The sequence below is a fragment of the Macaca fascicularis genome, chromosome 17 (genome assembly GCF_037993035.2).
Source record: "Macaca fascicularis isolate 582-1 chromosome 17, T2T-MFA8v1.1".
Lineage (NCBI taxonomy): Eukaryota > Metazoa > Chordata > Mammalia > Primates > Cercopithecidae > Macaca > Macaca fascicularis.
In genome coordinates, this window is record NC_088391.1 from 104,406,047 (window position 1) to 104,430,679 (window position 24,633).

At 57.4% G+C, this 24,633-nt stretch overlaps 1 protein-coding gene and 1 long non-coding RNA gene across 4 annotated transcripts in view; one reads left to right on the forward strand and one right to left on the reverse strand.

The window, feature by feature from the left end:
• RASA3 (RAS p21 protein activator 3) overlaps positions 1-22,261 on the reverse strand; it is a 136,716-nt gene extending 114,455 nt beyond the window's left edge. For 2 of the 3 annotated variants that reach the window (XM_045377568.2, XM_005586330.3), the window contains exon 1: positions 22,087-22,261. Coding sequence is in view for 1 of the 3 variants with exons in the window: in XM_005586330.3 (XP_005586387.1) it covers positions 22,087-22,141 (55 nt within the window). In the remaining 2 variants the exon portion in view is untranslated. Of the gene's footprint in view, positions 1-14,885; positions 15,290-22,086 lie in introns of those variants that run through there. The other variant, XM_065533528.1, reaches the window with a different exon arrangement.
• On the forward strand, positions 4,067-8,644 carry LOC141408926 (uncharacterized). Its single transcript, XR_012426639.1, has 2 exons — positions 4,067-7,064; positions 7,103-8,644. It is a non-coding gene; the product is annotated as an uncharacterized lncRNA (long non-coding RNA).
• Positions 22,262-24,633: the final 2,372 nt, after the last annotated feature.

The following is a 24,633-nucleotide window of genomic DNA, read 5'->3' on the forward strand; positions in this document are numbered from 1 at the left end:
CTGCTGCACTTTTCAGAATGGAGCCAGGCTCAGTGTTTCAGAACCAGAGGCTGACACGGATCAGTTCGCCTGGCCCGGGACCTGAGCCAGCCCGAGTGCCACTCCCCACGGCTGCCTCAGAGGCTGAGCCTCTCCACGCCTGCTTCCCCGCCGGCACGGTGGGGGTGGCCCTGCCGTCCCCAGGAGTTCTGTGGGATTCCCTGAACACTGTACGAAAAACCTGAGCCCCGCTCCTGGCCACTGGATAAGGACCTCTCCGAGCCTTTCTTCTTCCCACTCATTCCCACCCCCAGGCATGAGCAACCAGCGCTGAGAAGTCCTGTCATCCCACAACCCATCATCCTCCGTCATCCCCCGTCCATCACCCCACGTCCATCACCCTGCGCCCATCACCCCGCGTCCATCACCCCGCGTCCATCACCCCACAACCCATCATCCTCCGTCATCCCCCATCCATCACCCCACGTCCGTCACCCCACAACCCATCATCCTCCGTCATCCCCCATCCATCACCCCACGTCCGTCACCCCGCGTCCATCACCCTGCATCCATCACCCCGCATCCGTCATCCCACAACCCATCATCCTCCGTCATCATCCCGCGTCCGTCATCCTCCGTCATCCCCCGTCCATCACCCCGCGTCCGTCATCCCACAACCCATCATCCTCCGTCATCCCCCATCCATCATCCGGTGTCTGTCATCCCCTGCCCGTCACCCCGCGTCCGTCACCCTGCGTCTGTCATCCCCTGTCCGTCACCCCGTGTCCATCATCCACATCCCATCCTCGCGGTGCTATTTTCTTTTTTTTTTTTTTTTGAGACGGAGTCTCGCTCTGTCGCCCAGGCTGGAGTGCGGTGGCGCGATCTCAGCTCACTGCAAGCTCCGCCTCCCTGGTTTACGCCATTCTCCTGCCTCAGCCTCCCGAGTAGCTGGGAATACAGGCGCCCGCCACCTTGCCCGGCTAGTTTTTTGTATTTTTTAGTAGAGACGGGGTTTCACCGTGTTAGCCAGGACGGTCTCGATCTCCTGACCTCGTGATCCGCCCGTCTCGGCCTCCCAAAGTGCTGGGATTACAGGCTTGAGCCACCGCGCCCGGCCCACGGTGCTATTTTCTTGGTGCTGGAGCAAGGTGGAATTCACACCTCGTGTGCACACCTTCTGAGTCACTGGGCTGCTGGGCACAGCCTAACTCGAGAGCGGGGCCCCACGGAGGGTGTGGCAATCACACAGCCCTCGGCCTGCTCTCCAGCAGTTCTTCTGATACCTCGAGGACACTCTGAACCCTGTGTCTGGTTCCCAGCTCTTCCGTAACAATGTGGCTCCTCTGAATCAGTCACAAGGAAGATCCAACTTAGCACAGAGAGTTTTTCCTAAACAGCAGAACTGGCGGCAACACAGGCGTCCTGCAGTTCAGTCTGCCGCGTGCAGCACGCAGGTGACGGAGGGCGAGGCTGTGGTGGGCTCCGGGCGGGCGGCGGCAGGCAGGTGACGGAGGGCGAGGCTGTGGTGGGCTCCGGGCGGGCGGCGACAGGCAGGTGACGGAGGGCGAGGCTGTGGTGGGCTCCGGGCGGGCGGCGCCAGGGCAGGCCCAGGTCTCTGTCACAGCAAAGCCTCTGCACTCAGCCCCCTCCGCCTGTTTACAACCTCAAGCTGGGTCAAAAGCCCAGGGCTACTCAGAGCGAGCATTTCTCCCCAGCTGGATTCCTGAAGCCAGAGGGCAGGCAGCAGGGCCCTGGCCCGACAGACACACACGGGCCGCCGACCACGACCGGCTTCGTGACGGTCACAGGACGTTCAGGCTCCATTTTCCATCCACGCCTCTCGCACCAGGGCCTTGCTTGGCACTTGTGTGGAACAGCAACCGTGTGAAGCCTCTGCCTTGAGAAAAGTGTAAACAGCAGGTGCCTTTCAAGGCACTGAGGCCTTTCTCGAACTCAGCTAGTTTGCTCTGCGTGGTCCCCAGTCCAAAGCCTCAGACCTGTTCACGGTCTCCTCTTGCCTCAAGCATCTTAGAGCTCCACTCCAATCCACACCCCAGCTGCCTTTTACAAAATCCCAAGCCAACGACAGCTTGAAAAGAAAGTGAGAAAAACACCGACCCCGACACTCTGCGCCGCTGGTGGGCTGCGGAGGTGGACACGGTCCTCGCTAATCCTCCACACGGTGGGCTGCGGAGGTGGACACGGGGTCCTCGCTAATCCTCCACACGGTGGGCTGCGGAGGTGGACACGGGGTCCTCGCTAATCCTCCACACGGTGGGCTGCGGAGGTGGACACGGGGTCCTCGCTAATCCTCCACACGGTGGGCTGCAGAGGTGGACATGGGGTCCTCGCTAGTCCTCCACACAGATCAGCTACAAGAGCTTCGGAGAGGAGAAAAGCGCGGCTGAGCTGTTTTCTCTTAAAGCCACGTAAACGTCAAGGCAAAACTGGAGCCCAGGACTCTCTGACTTAAGCGCTTCCTCTTTCCGCTGCACCACGGCTGTGGCCACCCGGAGACCGGGCCCTCGAGCCTCCAGATGCCGCGAGCAGCCTCCTCCCGCTGTCGCTTCCAAAGAGACCAGAGGCGGGGCTGGTGCAGGGCCACGGGGCAGGGGACTGGTCTCTTTGACCGGGGGTGGTCTTGCAGTGGCACGAGGCTCAGCATCGTGTGGGTCTAGCTCTGGGACACGAGGCAGCCCCCAGAACACCCTTGAGGCGCAACTGCCTGGTGAACGGTGAACGTCCCGTCTCCTCAGCCACCCACAGACGCCGCCACAGCCGCACCCTCAGGGCAACGAGTGTCTGCGGAGTCCAGTGAGAGCTGCGAGACGCCGACCTCCGGGCCAGGCCCTCTCCCTGTCACAGAACCTGACCAGTCACACGTGGCTGCAGCCTGGGTGGTTGATAAAAGAAAAATTATTCCTTCTATAACCAGAAAAAAATAGTGAATCAACAGAAACAGAAATGCTCAGAATAAAACATAAAACATCAAAGTCAGTGGGACAGAATTCAGCAGTGCCCAGGAGGGCCTGGAACCTGGATCCCCGCTCTGGGTCCATGGGGTACCTGGCTGCCAGGACCAGGCAGAGACAGACCCGGGCCCGACCAAACTCTATGCTGTAATGCCCGCAAGGTAGATTTTAAGTAATTAAAAAATCATCAAAAGGATAACATCCCATGCATGCAAACATTACGTTCAACTCAAATCTGAAATCAGGTGAAATGGACACAATCCCGCTCACTGGACAGCACCGTGCCTGTGGCCGCTTCCCTGCACAGCTGCGTGACCCCTGGCCCTACACAAGACAGGGTCCGCACACTCGGCCTCCACCTTCCTTGCACAGCTTCTCAGGAAAGCAGCAGGCAGCTGTGGCCCAGCATGAGCCTGGGAAAGCACTTCCCTCCCAGAGCCGTTTCCTCATCAGCAAGACAAACACAACAAGCTTCCCTCTCCCGGTTGCTGTGAGGACCGACAGCCCCCTCCTGGCACCCGCACAGGGCGTGACACACACGTCACAGCTGCCTTCACCCGCTCAGCCTCCCGCGTCCCCATGGCCCAGACCGGAGCCTCACAGCCCCAGAACACACCCATCCAGACACCGGCAGGTTTGACACCACAGACTGTGCTTGTTTGGACAGTGAGAATCCTCCTGACAGAGCCACGGTGTCCCAGGTCGGGGGCAGCAGAGTGAGGCCCTGGCCAGGGGCTGAGCCACACTCCGGTCGGGAAAGACATCACCAGACACCTGTCCTAATCCAGGACTGCTCAATGTAAAAAAAACCTGTCATAATCCAGGACTGCTCAATGTAAAAAAAAAAAACTAAAACTGCAACATGGAACGGCACAAACCAGCCGCAGGCTGAGTTCTAACGGGCTGAGCCACACACCAGCCGCAGGCTGAGTTCTAACGGGCTGAGCCACACACCAGCCGCAGGCTGAGTTCTAACGGGCTGAGCCACACACCAGCCGCAGGCTGAGTTCTAACGGGCTGAGCCACACACCAGCCGCAGGCTGAGTTCTAACGGGCTGAGCCTCTAAGGAGGGAAACGTCACTTCCTGCGTCACACAGAGCCCAACCTCTCCACGTCCACCGACAGCCTTGGTATTTGCAGCTATGTCCACGACCATCTCGGCTTCTCCAGAACAGCCTCTAGCTACGTAAGTGGTTCAGAAAACCTCACGCGTAAAGCAGAGTGTGTCAAACCTCTACCTCTGCTCAGGAATTAGGACACCCCCGGCTGCTATCTGAGCAAAAACGGTGCTTCCAGAGGCTCATCGGATCCTGTGCCTTGGTTGGGGTTGGGGTCCATCAACTGAAATAGCTTCTGTTTATGCCGGTGAAGGAGGCAGACTCCGTCCTGCCTAATTCCAAGGAACAGGCGAGGGTGGGAGCTGCAGCGGAAGAGACAAAAGCAAAAGGCACATTCGCCCTTGTGCGGTCCCGTAAGTGACACTGTCTCTCCCTTTCCCTGGAAACGGCGGCCCCCAGCACCCCCTCCAGCACCTGGGGCAAGGGCACACCAGGCTAATTTTTAATCAGATGGATTTAGTGAGAGCAAACAAAGAGAAGGAGAACAAAACCTTCAGCCGGGCTACTGTGAGTGGGTGTCACCAAAAAACGTCATGAGCAGGGCACCAGGGTGAGGCCAGCTCCAGGCAGCCCTGCGTCTGCTCCTCAATCCCGGAGTCATCCAGGGGGTCCAGGGCAGCCGGAACCTGGCCAGGTGGAGGATTTCCAGCGTGAGAACGTCAGGGCCCTCCCTGAAGGAGCGGAAGCTCTGCAGGTGACTGTTCAGGAGGCTGGTCTGCTCCTGACACTCGGCAGGAAGACAGAATCGCGCTCTGTAGACCAGGGGTCTCAGATTTCAGCCGGACGGGAACTCTCTGCAGGGCCTGTGGAAAGAGATCGCCAGTCCCAGCTCTGGAGGTCTGGGGTGGGGCCTGCCACGAGCACTTCACACACGTGCCCCGGGATGCTGGTGCCGCAGCTACGGGGACCCCGCTTGGCGAGCCCCAGGTTAGGGGTTGGTAACTGGAGAAGGGGGTGGGGGTGTGCCAGCTCGCCCTGCTTGCCCCTGGTCCCACACACTCTGTGGCCAGCGTGGTCCTCCTTTCCCACAGCCAAGGTGCCCCGACTGCCAGCGTCCACTCCCCACGGGGCCACAGGGGACACCAACATCCGAGGCAGAGGCACCACTGTGGGTCCATCTCTCAGTTCAAAGGGTTTCCAAGAGAATCCTCAGCAAAAAAGCAACACTCCCCATTCAGGGAGTGAACCAGAGGACAGCAGGAGGCTGGGAAGGTGCTTAGCTCAAGGAGGGCTGGAGGGTGGGGCTGGGAGGCACTAAGGCCCTTGGGCCTCAGAGAAGGGCCGGGCCCATCCCAGCCGAGGCCAACCAGGACTCCAGAGCACAGCGGAGGCCCTGCCGTGCACGGGAAGCCTTTTCTGACTTCGGGGCAGGAGCTGGAAGGCTGGGATGATCCTGAGGGGTGCTCGGCCATAAGCCACAGCCAACTCCAGGGCCCCACGGCTGCTGCCCCTCCTGGGCTGCTTCCCCAGATGAGGCTTCTCCGAATGTAAGTTTGTCTGCGGGGCCACACCAGCCTCCTCCTGGCACGTCGTCTCCCACAGGGCACCTCCTTCCATGGAGACCAGGGACCTCAGACGGCTCCTCCCGACAGGGCCCAGCACTCGGCAAACACACCTGTGGCTTGGGCTCAGCACAGCACACGATGGCTGGCGAGGAACGGAAGGAGAACTGGAGAAACGTATCTAAAATGTCAACAGACCTCTGCTGTGTCCACTGGGAAGGAGAACTGGAGAAACGTATCTAAAATGTCAACAGACCTCTGCTGTGTCCACTGGGAAGGAGAACTGGAGAAACGTATCTAAAATGTCAACAGACCTCTGCTAGGTTCACTGGGAAGGACCACGTTGCTTCTGACGAATTTCTTAAAAAAAGAGAAAGATGCCAATGAAGAAAACCAGAGGGGACAAATGCCACCCAGGAATGTAAAACAGTTGGCATCAGAGACTGGCTCGCATCACATCCATCAATCCACCCGCCACAGTGAGTGATGTCTGTACAGCTCACACCGCGTCCATCGATCCACCCACCACAGCAAGTGTCTGTGATGTCTGTAGTGACTACGATGTTCATGCAGTTCACGCCACGTCCATCAATCCACCCACGACGGCGAGCGTCTACAATGTCTGTAGTGTCTACGATGTCTGTAGTGTCTGCAACGCCTGCACAGCTCACACCACGTCCATCGATCCAACCCACCATGGCGAGTGTCTGTGATGTCCATGCAGGGGAGAGAGACCTGCCCTATCCTCAGCACAGCCCATGTGACATTAGAAAGGCAACCGCAAATTCAGCTGTGGAGTGTGAAACAAATTTCCTCCTGTCACAGGCTAACCTTCTGTTCTGGATTTCCTGGGGTTTCCTTTATTAGACTTGAGTCCAGACCTCCTCTGGAAACATTCTCTGGGATATCTCGGCCTGGCACGCAGTGGGGTGAAGGAACGGGGACACAGACGGATGGAGGGCGGCGAATTAATCAGCAAATGCTCCTTGCACATTTCCTAGCTCTGTCAGTCACAGTGAGGTCTGACCACACAAGCTACCCATTCGCTTGCTAAATGGTGCAAAATGGGCCCAGACCCTCATTTTACCTTAAATAAATAACAGCATATTCTTATCTGGTCTGTAAACCACACAGGCCAAAATGAGTTGAGCACTATTATGTATTTAATTGACTCATAAAAGCAACTTGTTTTTCTTCATTCTTCGCCGACCTTTGTTTATGAGTATCCCTTAATAAAATGTGGGCAGGGTTTCAGTGTAAACCCGAGGGCAGGTTAAACACGCTCCCTCCAAAGCTTACTTGGCATTGATTTTTCAGCCACTCACTCTCATGTGCAAGGATAGGGCAGAGCCGTGACCAACAGTGGAAAGACCCACAGCTCCCAGCTCTGGGGACAATGGGGGGTGCTAAGCTGGAAGATTCCCGGGCACAACCCCTGGCCATGGGTGAAAGCATCCCCAGCCCCATCCCCAGTTGTGGGCTGCTGCAGGTTCCCCCAGCCCCAGCCCCAGTTGTGGGCTGCTGCAGGTCCTGGCAGCAGAAGGAGATTTCCACAGAGAGGCCGCTGAACGAGGCACAGGGCCCGGTCTGGCCGTGTACAAATACTTGGAACCCACGGGAGGCTTCGCGTGTGGTGTCATCGGCAGCTTCCGTGATGTCCAGTGGTGACATGTTTACGGCCCTGTGCTGCTGTGCGGTAGCAGTTTTCCCGAGCGTCTCCCGGCTGGGACAGCTGCTGAGGATGTGAGCTCAACAAATGAACATGCCACCTTGGTGACATGGAGGCTGGACAGTCACACCCACCCTCGTCCCGGGCGAGGCCACATGGCCCACAAAACACAAGGCTTGAGTTAGTGTCGGGCACGTGGGGGAGGCACCTGCCTGCATGAACGCTGGTCACAAGACAACTTCCCAGTTTACCGAATGGTTAACTGATTTGTTCGTACTCACTTCCTGTCACAAGAGACTCAAGCTCTAGAGATAAAGCCGTCGGAGGCGGAGCACAGGCCTCGAAGCAGGTGGCTGTTCCCACACCCTCTGCAGGCCGCGTGTCCCCCGCGCTGTCGCCTGCCGATTTGCTGGCTCCTCCCAGAACACACAGCCTCCTACGTATGTTTTCACTCGACAAACGCTCTCTAACCAGTCCAGAGGTCAGAACAGCCGCGGTCTCCTACCTCTGTTGCTTCTCAAGGGAAAAGCACAGCCTGGAATGAGGAGCCCCAGGCCCTCTCAGTCTCCTATCATTACGTTGCTACAGATGTATGTGTTTGGGTGAAGCTATAGTTAAATGTGAGATTATTCTTCTTGGTTAATATTTTACCTTCTGTCATAACCAGCATGCTTAAAGAGAAAACCCAGACGCTCTGTGAATGGGACACGGGCCCAGAGGCTGCCTGCAGGTGACGTCGAGGCAGGTGACGTTCGGGGATCCCTGGGAAGTTGTCATCACCCTGCTGACATGAGTGTGGATGTTGAGGCCTGGAGGGCGACAGGTCACACAGCCAGAGCCTGGCAGCAGTGCAGGGGCGGAACCGTAGGTGCCCTGCAGGCCTGTGCCCTCTCAGTCGGCCTGGCAACGCGCAGCTAACGCTCTTCCAAAAAACATTCTCTGGAGGAATCCTGCTGGTCCTGAAGCTTTTGGCCTTGGGAAGGTCGTCACAGACACCCCTCCCCTTGGGCCAGGCCTGCCGTCTGTCTAAAGGGCCCTGTTTTATCTGAGGTGATGTGTAACTCTGAAATACACTCACACAAAATAGAAATACTGTCCTCTCTATTAACCTAGAGACCCCCATCTCTACCCATCCCTATTAATGCTTTTCCATAAACAGGCCACATTCCGAGGAATCCGGAAGCCTCCAGCGTAGGACAGACGCTGTTTCAAGCCACTGGGAAAGGGGAAGCTGGCAACTGAGCGGCGCCCGTCAGAGCCGTTAAAATGTGAGGGAAAAACTGCACCTTACGGCAGACGAACCCTTAGAAGAGCCAAAACGCTACTGAATTAATGCTTAATTTAGTTATAATGATAAAAGTGCTTTTACCACTTTAAATACAGTTATTTGAAAAACGTTATTTAATGGCAGCCTAATAACTTTGCTAATGAAAACTTAACTCTGCATATACAGTTTCCACTATTCACGTGGAGCCTGTAGATTTGGAGAATCCTCTGCATCAGTGTGGGTGAGCACGTGTGTGGGGGCGCGTGCAATGCTCCTGTATGCATGTCTGTGCGTGAGCACGTGTGTGAGGGGTACATATTTGTGAGGGGTGCACGTGTGTGTGAGGGGCGCACGTGTGTGTGAGGGGTGCACGTGCATGAGGGGTGCGTGTGTGTAAGGCGCACGTGTGTGTGAGGGGCGCACGTGTGTGTGAGGGGTGCGTGTGTGTGAGGGGCGCACGTGTGTGTGAGGGGTGCACGTGTGTGTGAGGGGTGCACGTGCATGAGGGGTGCGTGTGTGTAAGGGGCACGTGCGTGAGGGGCGCACGTGTGTGTGAGGGGCGCACGTGCGTGAGGGGCGCACGTGTGTGTGAGGGGCGCACGCGTGTGAGGGGCGCACGCGTGTGGGGGCGCACGTGTGTGAGGGGTGCACGTGTGTGAGGGGCGCAGGTGTGTGAGGAGTGCATGCACACTCTCCTGTGTGCACATATGGATGTCGCCGTGCGCACATGTGCACACCAAGTGTCTGTCCGTTGAGTGCGCAGGAGCTCAATCTTCCCGAGCACATGGTAGCTCACCTCTCCAAGGAGGCTGAAAATTCTCATTATGATTCTCATAAATACGTGACCACGTTGATGGGTTTGCCTTATTTATCCCTTACTCTATAACAACTTGGAAGGCACAGCCAACATTTCCCTTACATCCTGGGACAGCCCCAGTTCATGGCTCCCGACGGCTGTGGCTGCCTCCCGGGAACCCCAGCGGGGAAACTCAGGTCCACCCCCGCCTGTGTGATTCAGACCCCCAGACAAGTGCCTGTGGGAGGATGTTTTAGTGGGTGGGGAAGCGTCTGAAAAATAACTTTAACTAACATTTGTAATTAACACATCAAGTAAAACTAAAAGCTTTTGCCTTGCCATTGTTGCCTTTTGGTGGGTGACCTCAAAAAGTCATCCATCTCACACTGACTCCACCACATCCCAACTCTAGCCCCAAATCCTAATAAACACGCCAGTTAAGAATGCACAGCACATTTTTACAAGCCTCACAATTTTCTAATCAGGTGCATAGAAAAGTCCCAAATATTTCTGAAATATTTTATTTGAAAACCAATGTCACCACCACTTTTAAGCCATAGGCATACTAAAATCTGGACTAGCTTCTAAGCGAGTGGCAGCTTTCGAGCTCTGCACACTCAGTGTGACCATCCACAAATCTACGATGAATTATTAACCAGACCAGGCTAGCCCACTGCATGGCCTTCTCCGCTGAAAGTCAGCAGCTGTATCCTGCCTGAAAAACACCAGCATTCTTGAGTTCATAGAACCCGCTGGTTCCAGCGCAGCTGCCCAGAGGGAAGCCTTGGGTGTGAGCAGCGACAGGGGTGTGGACGCCACCGTGGGCTCCCCCAGAAGGAAACCAGGGGAGCACAGAACTAAATGGTCACCCGTGACAATGAATCATGATCTGGTGGAAAGAAATCAAAGCGTTTTTATTTGGAGATGACATTGGCTGCCTGCCCTTCCCTCTCCACCCTCCGCTTTCCTCCTGACCCACCCACCCCGGCTCTTTTCCTGGGCCTGGGAAGGGCACATGGAAAGGAGACAGGGCTTCCCTAAAGAAAACATAGAAATACACTTCATAAAACAAAATAAACTTAAAAACAAAGGCACTTAGCAAAAATGTAGTGAAAAGTGTTTTTTTCTTTCCACAGTCTTTTATTTTCACTCAGGATTTCCATAAACACATTCTTGGGTCCAAATGCTGAGAAACCCTTTCTCTAAACACTCGAGGAGTGCTGAATGGAGCAGGAAATGATGAAGAGAGAAAGGAATGCCACTGATTCCAGACGGATGGGACCAGCTGGGGAATTCAGGAAGCCGTATGGAGGTCCTGGAGACATCATTGCTCACGCCCCGAGGGGCGATGGCTCAGGATCCCCCAGCAACAGCGAGAGAACCAGCAGCGCCACAGCGGCCGGGCCCCCTCCCCTCTCCAGCCAGGCGTTGGTGCCGTTCGACGGGTCTGGACAACGAGCCCTGGTGGAGAACAATCCCCACAGAGAAATTCCGTGAGGCCCTGCCCCACAGATAACACGGGCAGACTTTTCATTATCAGAACCTACTGATCGATAAGTGATCAAACACTCTCTTCTTCTGACTTCCTATCACCAGGCACACGTGAGGAGGAACACCAGTAATTTCTTACTAATCACAGCTCAAGCACCAATGTTTGGCCACCGTTTTCTTCTCACACAGACCTAAGAGGATCAAGTTTATTCCCAGAATAACATCTGTCTCATTTGAATTCCAGCGTGTTTCCCTGAGTGGCACAGCCGAGCTAGTCTTGGGCTCTGGAACAGTCCAAAGATCGGAGACTCCCCTGCAACACGTAGCCACCTGAGAGAACAGGTCAGTGACAAGCAGGGGGAAAAGCTATTAGGAAAAAGAATAAGTTGTGGGCCTAAAAACAAAACGTTTCTTATACAAAATATGAGAAAATCACCCAGCAGTTGCCAGAAAAGACCTCAAGTTGTGGAAAGTAGAAAGGCAGGTGCATCCCAGCACTGCAGCCAGCAGCAGGCGGCCACCCGCGGGGCACTGAGAACCTGGTGCCCCAAACACATCCCGCTGAGCCTCCTGGGACCAGGCCCCTGAGAGCCACAGGGCTGTCTGGAGAGTGTCGCCAGCCTCAGCCACGTAGAGTGGAATAAAAACAACTAAGACCTGCTGGAGAAGTTTTAAACTCCACGCATCCTACTCAGCACAGGTTGGCCCGTTTCTTCTGCCACGGATCTTGGCTAAAGGAAAAGCCCGCAGGAGCCCACCGGAGCCCCCCTTACTTCCACCCAACACTGCACATCAAGCCATGCAACCTGCCCCAAGCTGTCCCAGGGTCATGAGTGTGCATCCGTGTGCATGCACATGCGTGCAGCATTGCGTGTGCGTGTCTGCGTGTGTGCAAGCATGTCACAACAAGAGGAGACCTCTAGGAACATAAGGATGTCAGGCACAGCTCGAAGTTTGACCTTCGGCTTCCCCAGGAAGAGACCGAACCTTCACTCCTCTGTAGCCCTGAGGGCGGGCGTGGCCAGATCAGTCCCTGAGTGCGGCACCATGGCCGTGTGGGTTTACTGCCCGTCGCACTAGCCCTGTACAGTGAATGAGCCACTGGCTGTTTACAGCTGTGTCGGGAAGGGGCTTCTCGGAATCCCTCTGCCTCGCTCCACACAGCTGGGCTGGCAGAGCCAGGTCTGCGGGCCGAGGGCAGGAGCCTGCTCCCACTGTCGCTGCAGGTGACTGGCTGAGGGGCACACAGGGCCCAGCGGCTCCTACCTCTAGCCACCGCCCCTAAGCTAATGAAGATTCCAGCCTGTGGGGCCGACCACAAATCCCAGAATCGCGGCAGTCGGAGTCTTGGAGGTTAGTTGTCGGGGAGGGAGACGATCTGGGAGGCCGGGCGTCCCTTCCAGGCTGCACAGCCGGCAAACGTGGCAGAGCGTTCCCAGGCTGCTGCAGCCTCCAGGGCCCTCCGGCAGTCAGCCCCACCCCGGCCAGCAGGGCTTCCTGAGAAGGCTGGGCTTGGCAGCTACAGCCCGAGGGGACCTGGAATTCCCCAGAAAAGCCCGAATCCTGAAGGCCACGGGAAAACCAGCCCCGCTGGAGCACCTCATCCCGACCTCTGGAGGAGAGTCCGGCACGGCCAGTCCCCTGGGCTCTGCACGCAGACGGTTTTCCCAGAACCGGTTCCTCTTCCTGAATCTCTGCTGATAGCCGTGTCCACCAGTCTGACCCCAGCCTTGGAAACCCCCTTACAGCCTGGGCCAGAATGAAGGAGGCGCCCAGAGGCTCGGGGTGCTTGGGGCCAAACCACCCCCAGCTCCACTGCCTTGGGCCTGCCCCCGAGCCGTGCCTTCCCCGCTGGGTGGCCTTTCTCTGCATCTGGGAGCACCTGGGCCTGGGGGTGCAGGCAGGTTCGCCCCTGCCCATTGGAGGGAAATGTTCTGACGTGGAAGCAGAGGGCACCGTGTTCAGGAAGAACGAGCGGGTCCTCCACACAGGGCAGCCGGGGTGCTGCGACCCAGGTCTGCCAGCACCGGCAGGGGCGGCTCCGAGTGAGGGACAAAGTTACCCAAGAGGGGGACGCAGCGAGGAAGGGGTCTCCGGCAGGTCGGCCCCGCGTGAGGGACGCAGCGAGGAAGGGGTCTCCGGCAGGTCGGCCCCGCGTGAGGGACGCAGCGAGGAAGGGGTCTCCGGCAGGTCGGCCCCAGCCCTGACTCCAGACCTCTGCATCTCACTGCTGCCCAAAGCGAGGACCGCGGGCTGCCGTGACGGCCGCCACCCTGCTGAGCAGGCCCAGTCAATGCAACATGAGAAAAGACTCCAGGAAGGAAAAGGGGCCGGCAGCACCCAGCCTCCTTTCTGGGGAAGTGATTCCACAAGCCACAAAAGCACCTGGGCTGTGGCCATCAGAGTCCACCACAGGACAACCTTCCCGGGTCCCCACGCCCTGGATGCAGCTTCGGTGCGCGTCCGACGTGGAGATGCTCCTGCCGCCGGCGTGGCCTTGGGAACAGCACTTTGATCCTGGAGCCTCAGAGAAGGGGGGCAGGAAACGTGTGTCCTGTGCAGTCACCACCAGACGCCGAGGTGGCCGCCCCAGCAGGGGCCATGGGCTGAGGCTGGTCCTCGGGAGCTGACAAGATCAAGGCAAACTAGCTGCTCCAGCACCTCGAGGGTTTAGAACCAAAACAAGAAAGAACTGAAAGAAGAGTGAAGCCTTTTCCTTCAGAAGGAACGCGGCTAGAGAGAAGATTTAGGGGTGCACGCAAGGGCCCTCGGCTACTCTGTGCAGCTCCTCGAAGCAGGGAAAAGGCCAGGAATGAAACCTAACGCAGAAATGGGAACAGGCTCCAACTCCACAGGAACAACCGGCCCGGGTTGATCACGCCCAGTTCAGACCTGGGCTGCAGCTTGGAGATGATGAAGTCCAAAAACCACGCTCCAGGAAGACACAATAACAATCACCCCAAGCTTTGTCAGGCATCCCAGAGAATCCTCCGTCCTACCCTGGGCACGCCATGAGCACCCGGCAGGGAGGGTGGCTCTCAGCAAGGGGCTGAGGACTCCGGCCCATCCTGGGGCAAGGGAGGCACCCACGGGGTGGGCCACACGGGGCCGGGAGCCACGGCCCCCATGCAGGTCCTGAGCAGACATCTGTCCGGTCGGTGGCCAGGAAAAGGATCCCCATAATGTCTAGGAAAGACTCAGACCTCTTACCAACCTCTGGGATTCTATCCTATGGGCAATCAGGGCCAAGAGAGACGAGTCTTTACAGGCTGGAAACTATTCGGGTAACATAACAGAAACCATGTAAAGAGGAAAGAATAGGTGTAGGAGTTGTTCCTTAATCAATTCCGCATCAAGGCGCTGGTTTCTGTCCCCAGGGCGGCTCCCGTCTCCTGGCCCAGCCCCCCTGGCCTAGCCCCCGGGAGCCCGGCACGGCATCTCTCCGGACCCGGGACACGCAGGTTAGCGCTGCAGCCGTTACCAGCTGCGTTCCGATAGCAGCAGGACACTGACTGTCCCCGGAAGAAACACAACTGAGCCTTAAATGTGAGCGATTGTTCCAAATGTGGGATTCAAGCTTATCTGAAAACGAAAACTAAGAACGCCAAATTTCAGGGCGGCGAGAGCAACAGCCTGGGGAATCCAGCCCTGTGTGCAGAAACAACCCAATATTTCCAGACACTCATAGAACAAGGAAACACTATTTTTGATAAAACACCCACAAAAAACAAAATCTCCCAACACTCTGATGCCGTTTGACCAATAACCCGTAGGGAAACTCACTTCTGGGGACCCAGGCCCGAGGAGGGGGTTCCCAGACACCTCGGTGACTCTGAAACTCGCATCTACAGAAAAGCTCGAACGTTTGTAACTCTTCCCTTTGGACTCCGCCTCACACCCAGAGAAACCCTGAGCCATCTGTCGCAGGTGACGTAATCCCGAGTTCCCCTTCACCTGTGCCGGAGCCTCCCAGACACAAAGGCTGGAGCCCCAAAACCCGCCAGGGGCCTGTCCCGGGCCAGCCACAACCGCATTCCGCCTGTCACTGCTGGACGCCCGCTGCGGCCTGACGCAACCAGTCCCTCACCTGTCAACACACTTTTCCTACACAGCACACCGTCTTGAATGAAGGCAAGTCATTTTCTTTCTCGGCCTTGGTGTCCTCCACAGCCAACGCTGTCCTTGCAGTTTGTGAAGGGATGATTTCTAAGCTCCGTCTTTGTTCTTCACTCATTCATCCACCGCATACACAGCTGCACATTGATGTATAATCGACATACACTTGCTGCTACGGAAGGCCTTGTATATCCTGTCTCTCTTCCTACCGCGGCACTCCTGCCATCCCCCAGGTAATCCAGTTAGCAGGCTGTGTGGGTCTTATCCCTGATCTGCGCACACTCGTCTGACCTGTGTTTACCGTTCTTCCAGGGGGTGGTGTCAAAGGCGCTCTCACTTTGCTTCTTTCTAATCCTATCCCGTGGAACCTCCTGCAAGTCATGTGGTTTGGCCTGGGCTTAATATTTCCTTGAAAGTCACAGAGCCCACGTGAGGATGCACGTGACATAATCCCCGTTTCAGTTGGCTGTTACTCATTGGGCTGTTCTTGCATTGCTATAAAGAAACACCTGAGACTGGGTAACTCGAAACAAGCGAGGTTTATTGGTCACGGTGCTGTAGGCTGTACACGACGTATGGAGGCATCTGCTTCTGGGGAGGCCTTGGGAAGCTTCCAGTCATGACAGAACGTGAAGGGGAAGCAGGTGTCTCACATGGCGAGAGGGGGCAGGAGGGTGAGGTGGGAGGTACGCCGCACACTTTAAATCACCGGATCTCGCAAGAACTCACTATCGCAAGAACAGGACCAAGGGGATGGCGCTGAGCAGTTCATATCAATCCACCCCCAAGATCCAGGCCCCACTTCCAGCAACGGGGATGACAGTTCGACAGGAGATTGGTGGGGACACCCGGACTCCTCAACGTTGCTTCTACTGTTTGCTATTTGCTCACTCAGCCACTGGCCACAGGTGCTGCTGCAGTAGACGTGTCTGTTCATCGCCTTTACTTACGGTTCAAAGCTAGAAGCTCTGGTTGCACAGCAGCTCCTTTCCTGCGTGAGCACAGACCCCTGTTCTGACCTGCAGCTGTGTAAGACGAGACATGCTCACTGAGCTGCCTCCCCCACCCCCCACCACAGTTCCACAACTGCTGTCCAACCTGGCAGCCTCCAGAGGTACCAGCACCTGCGGGGCGTGACACCACATCCCCACGGGACCCAGTGTGCCCCTTCTGTCAACCCATTGGCCAGAGGCCCATCCACACGTCCCACTGGCCCCTCCAGCCAAATGATCTGTGCCCCTCAGAGGCCAGGCTGTGCATCTCCTAGCACCAGCCCAACCCAACGTGATTCCCTCCCTTCCTGAGACCTCACTCTCTCTTCAGGGCAAGTTCAAAGCTACCCTCCCAGACACCCCTCCCAGATGACAGCCAAAACCGAAGCCACCTCTCCAGAGTGTGAGCTCTCCCGGATCTCAACACCCTCCTACGTATTAAAGTGTAGCTCTTTTCAATTTATAGATTTGCTTACACAGAAGGCCAATTTATTACAGACAAGCAGATAGCTTCAAATTCTGCTGGCATAAGACCTCCCATCTATGAAGATCTGAGCAGGGAAGTGCCTGTGTGCATCTGATTCCCATTAATCTCTGCAAAAAAAGGCCTTGGTTGCTACTTTCACAAACCAAGAAACCAAGGCAGAGAGAGGTTAGGGGTCATCCAAAATCAAAGAATTGTCAAGAAATGTGGCCAGCACGCAGTCTCGGGTGTCTGATTCCAAGGGGGTTCACTACGTCCGCCTCTCCTCCGAGGGCCCCCAGGAGCTCTCCTCCTCACCCAGCCCCTCCCACCATCACTCAGCAGCCTTCACTTTTGAGACCTTAGCAGCCACCACTTCGCCTGTGGCTGTTTCCAGCCAATACGTCCATCTCCTTTCTAAACACACGCACGTCTACTTTTCAAACATGACGCACCACCTGCAAACACAGGGAGACACAGCCTCAGGTAGACGCTCTTAATCCACTCTGTGCCTGTGGGGTTCACCTGCTCATTAGCTCCAAATGCCTCATGTGCTTCCATTGGCTCCAAAGAAGCAAATCAAAGTGTTTTCCACCAATGCTAGATTCCCTTCCAGGGATGACGCCCCCAGGGCTGCCTCCAGGCCCACACTCTGCCCGCCAGTCCGGCACCCCGGCTGAGTCAACCTGACGGGCACCATTTGCTAAGATGCCTGAAGGCTGGATGGGTGGCTGTGGCCCTGCTCAAAGGATCACCTCGGCATCTCCAAGCAGTCTCCCAGCACACCCTGTGTCTTGGGCCTCCCAGGCCACTGTCCACCCACACAGAGCAGCAGCCCCTTCCTTCCTTCCCTGCCTGAACACTGACTGCCTCGTGTCCCTAAAGTCACCAACAAGTCTGTCTCGTCTCCAGCCCTCCGTGATTCGCCCCATTCAAATCCAAGATCGCAGAGAAGAAACGGCTCTCTGAACTGAGCCACAGTGGTGAGCAGCACCTGTGTCCCAGCTACTCAGGAAGTGGAAGCAGGAAGATCTCTTGAGTCCTGGAGTTGGAGACCAGCCTGGGCAACAAAGTGAGGCCCAGTCTCAAAGAAAAAAAAAGTAATGGACAGTACTAAGTGGTGAGGAGAAGAAGAACTCGGATCCCAGGAGCCCGTGGAGCTGGGCCGCTTGGGCCCAGCTAAGTCTGTGGATCTCCCTTTCTCCACCTCAGTGTGGTGGAGTTTCGAGAATTTCGATAAAAGAAGCTAATACATGGAGACGACCCCCTTAGCATCTGCATCCCACCTCCACACTCACACACACACACACAGGAAATCCACTCCCCTTTCCAGGCAAAGCCCGGGGCCCCAGGCTGAACCTGCCCCTGCCAGAGCCCCTGCTGTTTCCCAGGTGCAGCCAAGCCCTGCACCTTCGTTCTCAGGGGTTAAAAATAGCACAGGCAGCTCAGCTGAGCTCGGTTAATAAAATATCCAAGTTAATTTTAGCGTTAGGGGAATCTAAGATCTCTGATGCCAAGGCCCATGTGTGGCCACGCGGCCCCTCCTTACACTGTCACATAGACACAGGGAAGTGGCACAGCACGGCCGGTATCCCTTTCTCACATTCACAAAACACTTCTCTTACCTGAGTGAGCCCTAGCCCTGTGAAGACACTGTTGCTACTGTCACTTATTAAACAGACCATCACCTAATTTGATGCCTGCCACAGCCCTGTGACCAGCGGCCTCCACCTCCCGTGGCGGAGTCCGTCAGGCTGAGAGTGTCAGCGGCCACATCTCGCAGAGCTGGGCCCGGAGCCCTGACCTAGCCCAGGAGCTGGGGCCAGGGAGGCACAGTCCAGGGCACCCTCTGGCACCCCACTTGTCATTCTCCCTATTCTCACCCGGTGCCACCTCCTCCTGCTTCAGGTGGGATTCTGTTTGTGATCAGGAGAGGGATAGCTGGGGTTGGAGGCCGGCGGCCCCCGGCCCGCAGAGCCCCACAGGCCTGCAGGCACCAGCGGTTCAATGTTGGGCCAGACTTGCCGTGGGCCTTCTTCATGCACAAGCTCCAGCCTCATGGGAAGGGAACGAGAGCCCAAAGGAGAAAGAAGGGAGCGACCAGAGACACAGGAAGCCCCACCGCGGAGCACACGGCAGGCCCGGCCTCCCACGGACAGCATTCACAGGACGCTGACTGCCTCCAGGACGGCAGGATCACAACGGTGCAAGAGCCTTTCCCATCCTGGACCACAGGGCTGGCTTTTTTTTGTTGTTAATAGATTGAGAGAAACACCTTGTGTATTGCTCTTTATTGAACACATTTATCAAGATAAGGTGCCGCATTTAAAAACAAGCAGTAAGTATTGTGGAAACCGAAAACATTACTGGGAGGGGAGGAGGCACTGCACGCCTTGGGGGCGGGGGCCCCAAAACAACGCCATGGCCGTGGCGGAAGTGCCCTCCCTGTGGGTCCCTGACTCATGGAAAGTCAGAAGCACCGGCTTCCTCAAAGCAGCGATCACATAGGAAGTGTGGCGCAGTCATGCATGATGCACAGACTCCGCTGTGAAAGGTTAATGACTGTTTCCAAAGACACAGGGTTTAAGATGTTTACATGTGCAGGAGGACATATCCCAGATGATTCTACAAAACTGAAAGGCAGAAAGCCAGATTCTTCAAGACAAAGACTCCAAATGTTACCATCGTAACACCTCACTTTGACGTGGCTCTCCCTCTTATTACCTCCGTGCAAGAGGCAGGGGGAGGAGGAAGAGATTCTTTCCATTTTTCCCAATTTCAGCGTCTGAATGAGGCCACATACCACCACACATTTCAAAGCTATTTAAGAATTTAAAAGGCCAATGCCCCATACCTTAAAAAAAAAGCTCCCAATCGCCCCAAAAAATGTGCTGCCTTTTTTTCTTAGTAAGAGTAGTAGCAGAATTGTTTATGTATAACTTTAGGGACAATTCTTGTTCGGGGAGTGAGGGGGCAGGGTGTTAAGCCTGAACAACACTGCCTTGTACGTTCCCACCGGATATAGTAGACAATAATTGCTTGCCTTTTGCAAACGGAAAAATGAGGTTATGAAGGGGAAGACATGAGCCCTGGGTCATGCAGCGAGTCACTGGCAAACTCAGGCGCAAATCCCGCGTGCCCGGAGACAAGGCTCAGAGGTGAATGACCACGAAGGGCCCTCAAATCAACCACAGGGGCACCGTCTTGCCTGCACCTTCAAGACCAGGGGCTCAGGCAGGGCAAGTCAGAGCCAAGGTCGGCCATGAATGTGGATTAAAGAAAGAGACTGAGGAGCTCAGTGGCCCCCCGGCACCGGCGCCGCGTAGGGTCATCCTCCACTTTGCTTCTACAGATGGGCTTTTCCCCGGAGCCCGGGGATATCAGGCCAGCAGCACGGTGATATGAGACTAACCCCAAACCAGCACACCCACAGGTCACCCTCAGGGTCTCCAGCGCAGACTGCATCTCCACTCAAATGCAGGAGGTGCCCTGTCTCCCCAGCTACTTGGGGCACAGATACCCCTCAGGCAGCTGGCCCTGCAGGTGACCTCTGGAGGGGAGAGGAAACGGGGACTTCTCTCTGGAGCCACATCCAGAGAGTCGGGCAGCTGGTATTTGGGCCTCTCTACCCGTCCTCACTGCTGCTGCCCCTGGGAGGGTCAAAGGTTCAGATAATATCCAGGCCCCACGCAGGATTAGCAGCCTAAGCCTCAGCTGAGCCAGGGTTTCACTGACTTGTTGAAAGTGGAGCACAGAGCCTGAACAAGCAGCAGCATCTCCAAACCTCCTTCTCTCTGAGGGATCCTCCGGGGTGCCTGACCCCACGCCTGTCGGAAGTGGGGCCGAGTGCCCGCAGGCCGGGGAAGCTGCCCTCTGGGACACTCAGGGTCTGAGTGTCTCGTCTGCAACTCTGGTCTTCCCTTGCCCTCCTGTTTTACTTCCCATGCCTTCTGTAAGGTCCTGCCGTGGACTGAAGCATAGCCCTTCCCGGAGTAAACAGTGAGCATGCTGTGCCGGCTGTGGGCTCCCCACCCCCGAGCTGCAAAGCCCCAGGCCACTTCTGCCTGCTGCTTGGAGACCTGGCACTGCCCCACAGGGGCACCCACCTGCAGCCCCCCTGCCCCCGTGACTGAGGAAGCCCAGTGCTTCTCGCACCTCTCGGACTCGGTCGCTGAGCCAAGCAGCCTTGGCCGAAGGAAAGAGCAGCAAACTGACCCCCACGGGCCGTGACCTCTCCCCACCCACGGCAAGGCGACCTCAGACACTTCAGGGAGCGCCAACCCTGGCTTTCTTGTGTGAAAGTGACAGCAGATTTAAACCACATTTTAACAAAAGAAATCCCTCCTCTCTGGGCCACTCAAAGCGGAAGTGCTGCCACATCCTAGCTGCAGAGCTTCTGGGCCAAATATCAAGACAGTGTCTCAGCGATGATCCGCAAACCAAAATAAAGCCGACAGGAAACAGCCCGCTGCTTTAGAGGAGCTGGAATGCCTCCGGCAGCATCAAATGTCATCAACAACTGACACTCAGCCCGTTCCGGAGGCCTCTTCACACGGGAAGAGGCCGGCTGCGGAGTGCGGCTCAGTGGGGGAGAAGGACCGTGGGGACCCGGACACTGCAGGCCCTGGAAGCGTCTCCAGCCTGCACCGCGCTGTGGTCCAGCACACTCATGGCATGAATATGGAACAGTCACTCCAGGAAACGCTCTTGCTCTGGGGGAGGGGGAGGATTTCCACATCACTCTCCCAAAATAAAACAACCAGGGAAAAGCAGATCCCTCCAGATAAACCAGAAGTCCAGACACAGCCTCCTCTCCGGAAACGCCTCCCGGAGCCCACTTCAGAAGCTGCCGAAGCCCAGAGAAAAACCGCAGCCTCACAGGCCCTGGCGGCCACCAAGTCGCCCGCCACTTCTCAGTGAAAGGGGACTTGGTGCCAGTGGGTCCGGGGTCTCCCTGCCCCGCAGGAGCCCTCAGCCAGAACGCCCCACCAGCACACACGTGCGCACACATGCACACACACAAATACACACGCGTGCACACATGCATCTACACACAAATACACACCCACACATGCACCCACAAACGCATGCGCATACACACGCACCCACACATGGACACACAAACACACGCACCCACACAGGCACACACAAACGCGCGCGCACAGGCACAGACGCGCGCGCACAGCAGCAGCAGCGCGCCCGGGCCTCACGCCCCTGGGGAGAGGCGTGAAGGAGCCTCCACATTCCCCGGAAAGGAAGTTTCTGGGCGCAGCGGGGAAAGAGAGATGCCGAGACCCCGACGTCAGTGGATCTGACACCTGAAGTGAAGACGCCCAGACAGCCCCAGGCGCGCGTACTCCTGCAAACACGCGGGGCACACGCTCGGGCGCACACGCGGGGGCGCACACGCGGACAGACGTCCCTCGGCGCAGGGACCCCACCTCCTCCGCCGCTGCCAGGGACCGGGGCCGCTCCGGGCGCAGAGGAGACGCAGGGAGCCGCGTTCCCCCGGAGCCAGCTCGACCCAGCCCGAACCCCGGGGACGCGGGAAGCTGGGGAGGGGCCGCGGCGCCGGACCAGCCGTTCTCCGGGGAGCGCGCCGCGCCCGGAGGGCGTCTCCGCCGGGGTCCCCAGCAAGGATCTGGGGAGGGGAGGCGGGCGCGGGAGAGGACGGGGTCGGGCGGGGGTCGGACGCGTCGCTGCCGGCGGACACTCACCGATCTTGATCTTCACGCTCTGGAAGACCCGGAGCCCCTCGTCCTCCACCGCCATGCTGCGCGTCCGCGCCGGCCGAGCCTCGCCCCGAAGCGCGCGCAGAGCCGGGCAGCGCGGGCCGAGCAGGAGGAGCGGCGGCGCCGGAGCCCGTAGCGCGGCCGAGGGTCCGCCCGCCCCGCCGCCCGCCCGCACGACCGCCAGTTGGCCGAGGGCGAGGGCGGGGACCGAGAGGCTCCGCCCGCGGCCCGGCCCCTGCTCCCAACCGGCCAGGGCCCTGCAGGGGCGGGGTTGGCAGGGACGGCGCCGGCGGGCTGCGGAGACCCTGGGGGCGCAGGGATCGGCTTCCCCCGAGGCCTCGGCCCCCGCCCCCGCCCCCACCCCGCGGATTGGCCGCTGAGCGGAAGGGACCCCCGCGGGCTGCCTGGCGGAAGACACTGAGGGAGGTCGCCTGCGCGGCCCGGGCCCTCTGAGCGAGGCTGCGCGATTCACTCGCGGACGAACTTTGCAAAGAGAAGTTCACGCACAACTATCTGGCAGGGGAGAGGGGAGGAATCCCCCGCCCAGCCCCAGCTCCTGAGATGCGGTCGGAAGGCACCTGCTGCAGACGCACGCGGGAGGCGGGGGACGGGGACACACACACACACACACACACACGCACAGCCCCCCACCCAAGACCCCGGCATGCGCAGGTTCCCCCGTCCCCCTGTCCCCCTGCAGACCCCGGCATGGGCAGGTCCCCCCCAGTCCCCCTGCAGACCCCGGCATGGGCAGATCTTCCCCGCCCCCAGTCCTTCTGCAGATCCCGGCATTGACAGGTCGCCCCGCAGTCCCCCTGCAGACTCCAGCATGGGCAGGTCCCCCAGCCCAGTCTCCCTGCAGACCCCGGCATGGGCAGGTTCCCCCCACCTGGTCCCCCTGCAGACCCCGGCATTGACAGGTCACCCCGCAGTCACCCTGCAGACTCCAGCATGGGCAGGTACCACCCTTGCCTCCCTTTCTTCTGTCTTGAAGTCTCCTCCTCCCTGACCTCCTCTGTGAGGAGTGTGTGTGTGTGTGTGTGTTCATGTAGGTGTGTGTATGAACTGAGACTCTACACTCCCTCCTCTATGTTGCAAAACTTCATTGCACCCAGCGCCACACACACACCCTATACATATATACACACATATACCACACATACCCTACATATACATATACATACACATATACACCACACACAGGCACGCCACACAGATACTACACACGTGCATACACACATACATATACACACATATACACACATCCTACATACATACACCATATATACACACGCACACATATTTTCATATATACACAACAGACACACATATACTACGCATATACACACCGCACACATATACTCCGCATACACACGCATATACATACAAACACACACACTAAACATACATACACACACCTACATGAACATACATACACAAACACACACTGCATAGAGATGAACAGGAACTTCATGAAGATAAGAAGCCTATTTTTTTCCACTGCTTATCTACACTTCCTAAAAAGCAGTTCCATGTGTTGAAAGAATTAATGGCCTTTCTTCCCTGATTGCTGGGAGCCTGCAGCCACAGAGGCCTTTCTTGTCCTCAGCCCCTGCATGCCTGGTGCTCACCAGGGCCGAACAGGAGGTTAAGGTGGCACCCCTGGTTCCAACCCAGAGCCTCTGCATCTAGCACTGGCTCTGGGTGGCGTCTGCAGTGGGTGCTGTGGGCGCCATCCACACCCCTGCTTTACAATGGAGACTATGCTTCCATCCGGGGCCACTGGAAGCAAACCAGCTCCTGTGTTTCTCCGAGGACCAGCGGAGTCCTCTGTGGTAGCCCAGCCACAAAGCTGCTTCTCTGCCATCCCTCTACCCTCACAGGCCTGCTGGTAAACTCAGCGCAGATCTCTGCTTTGGTGTCTGTTTCCAGGGGACAGCTGGGGTCAGGAACGAATCTCCAGGCTGCAGCAATGGCAGCCGGGACGGGAGCTCCTTGGAGGGAAATGCACTGGCAGCGGCAGGATCTCGGGTGCTGGAGAGTTTGGGAAAGTCGCAGATACATGGACTATGGAATCAGGTCGCTCGTGTTGAGGGCAAGAGAACGGAAAGATCACCACCTGAAACAAAAGGGTGGTACATTAACGGGCCTCCTCGGTGCCACATAAGACACTCATCTCCTGTGACCAGAGGAGAACCGAAAAACCGGGTCAGGGCAGGACTTAACTGCATAGAAGGCAGAGCTGCAGAGGAGGCTGGGTGCTTGGCCATGGAAGGTGCTGTTCCAGGGCTGGGTGCTTGGCCATGGAAGGTGCTGTTCCAGGGCTGGGTGGCTCAGCTTCAGAAGGTGCTGTTCTGGGGCTGGGTACTCAACCTTGGAAGGTGCTGTTGCAGGGCTGGGTGCTTAGCCCAGGTGCTCAGCTTCAGAAGGTGCTGTTCCAGGTCCGGATGCCCGGCCTCGGAAGGTGCTGTTCCAAGCTCTGGACTCTGACTGGGAAGAAGAGAGGCCCTGAGGCTTGGAATGGGGCCATCT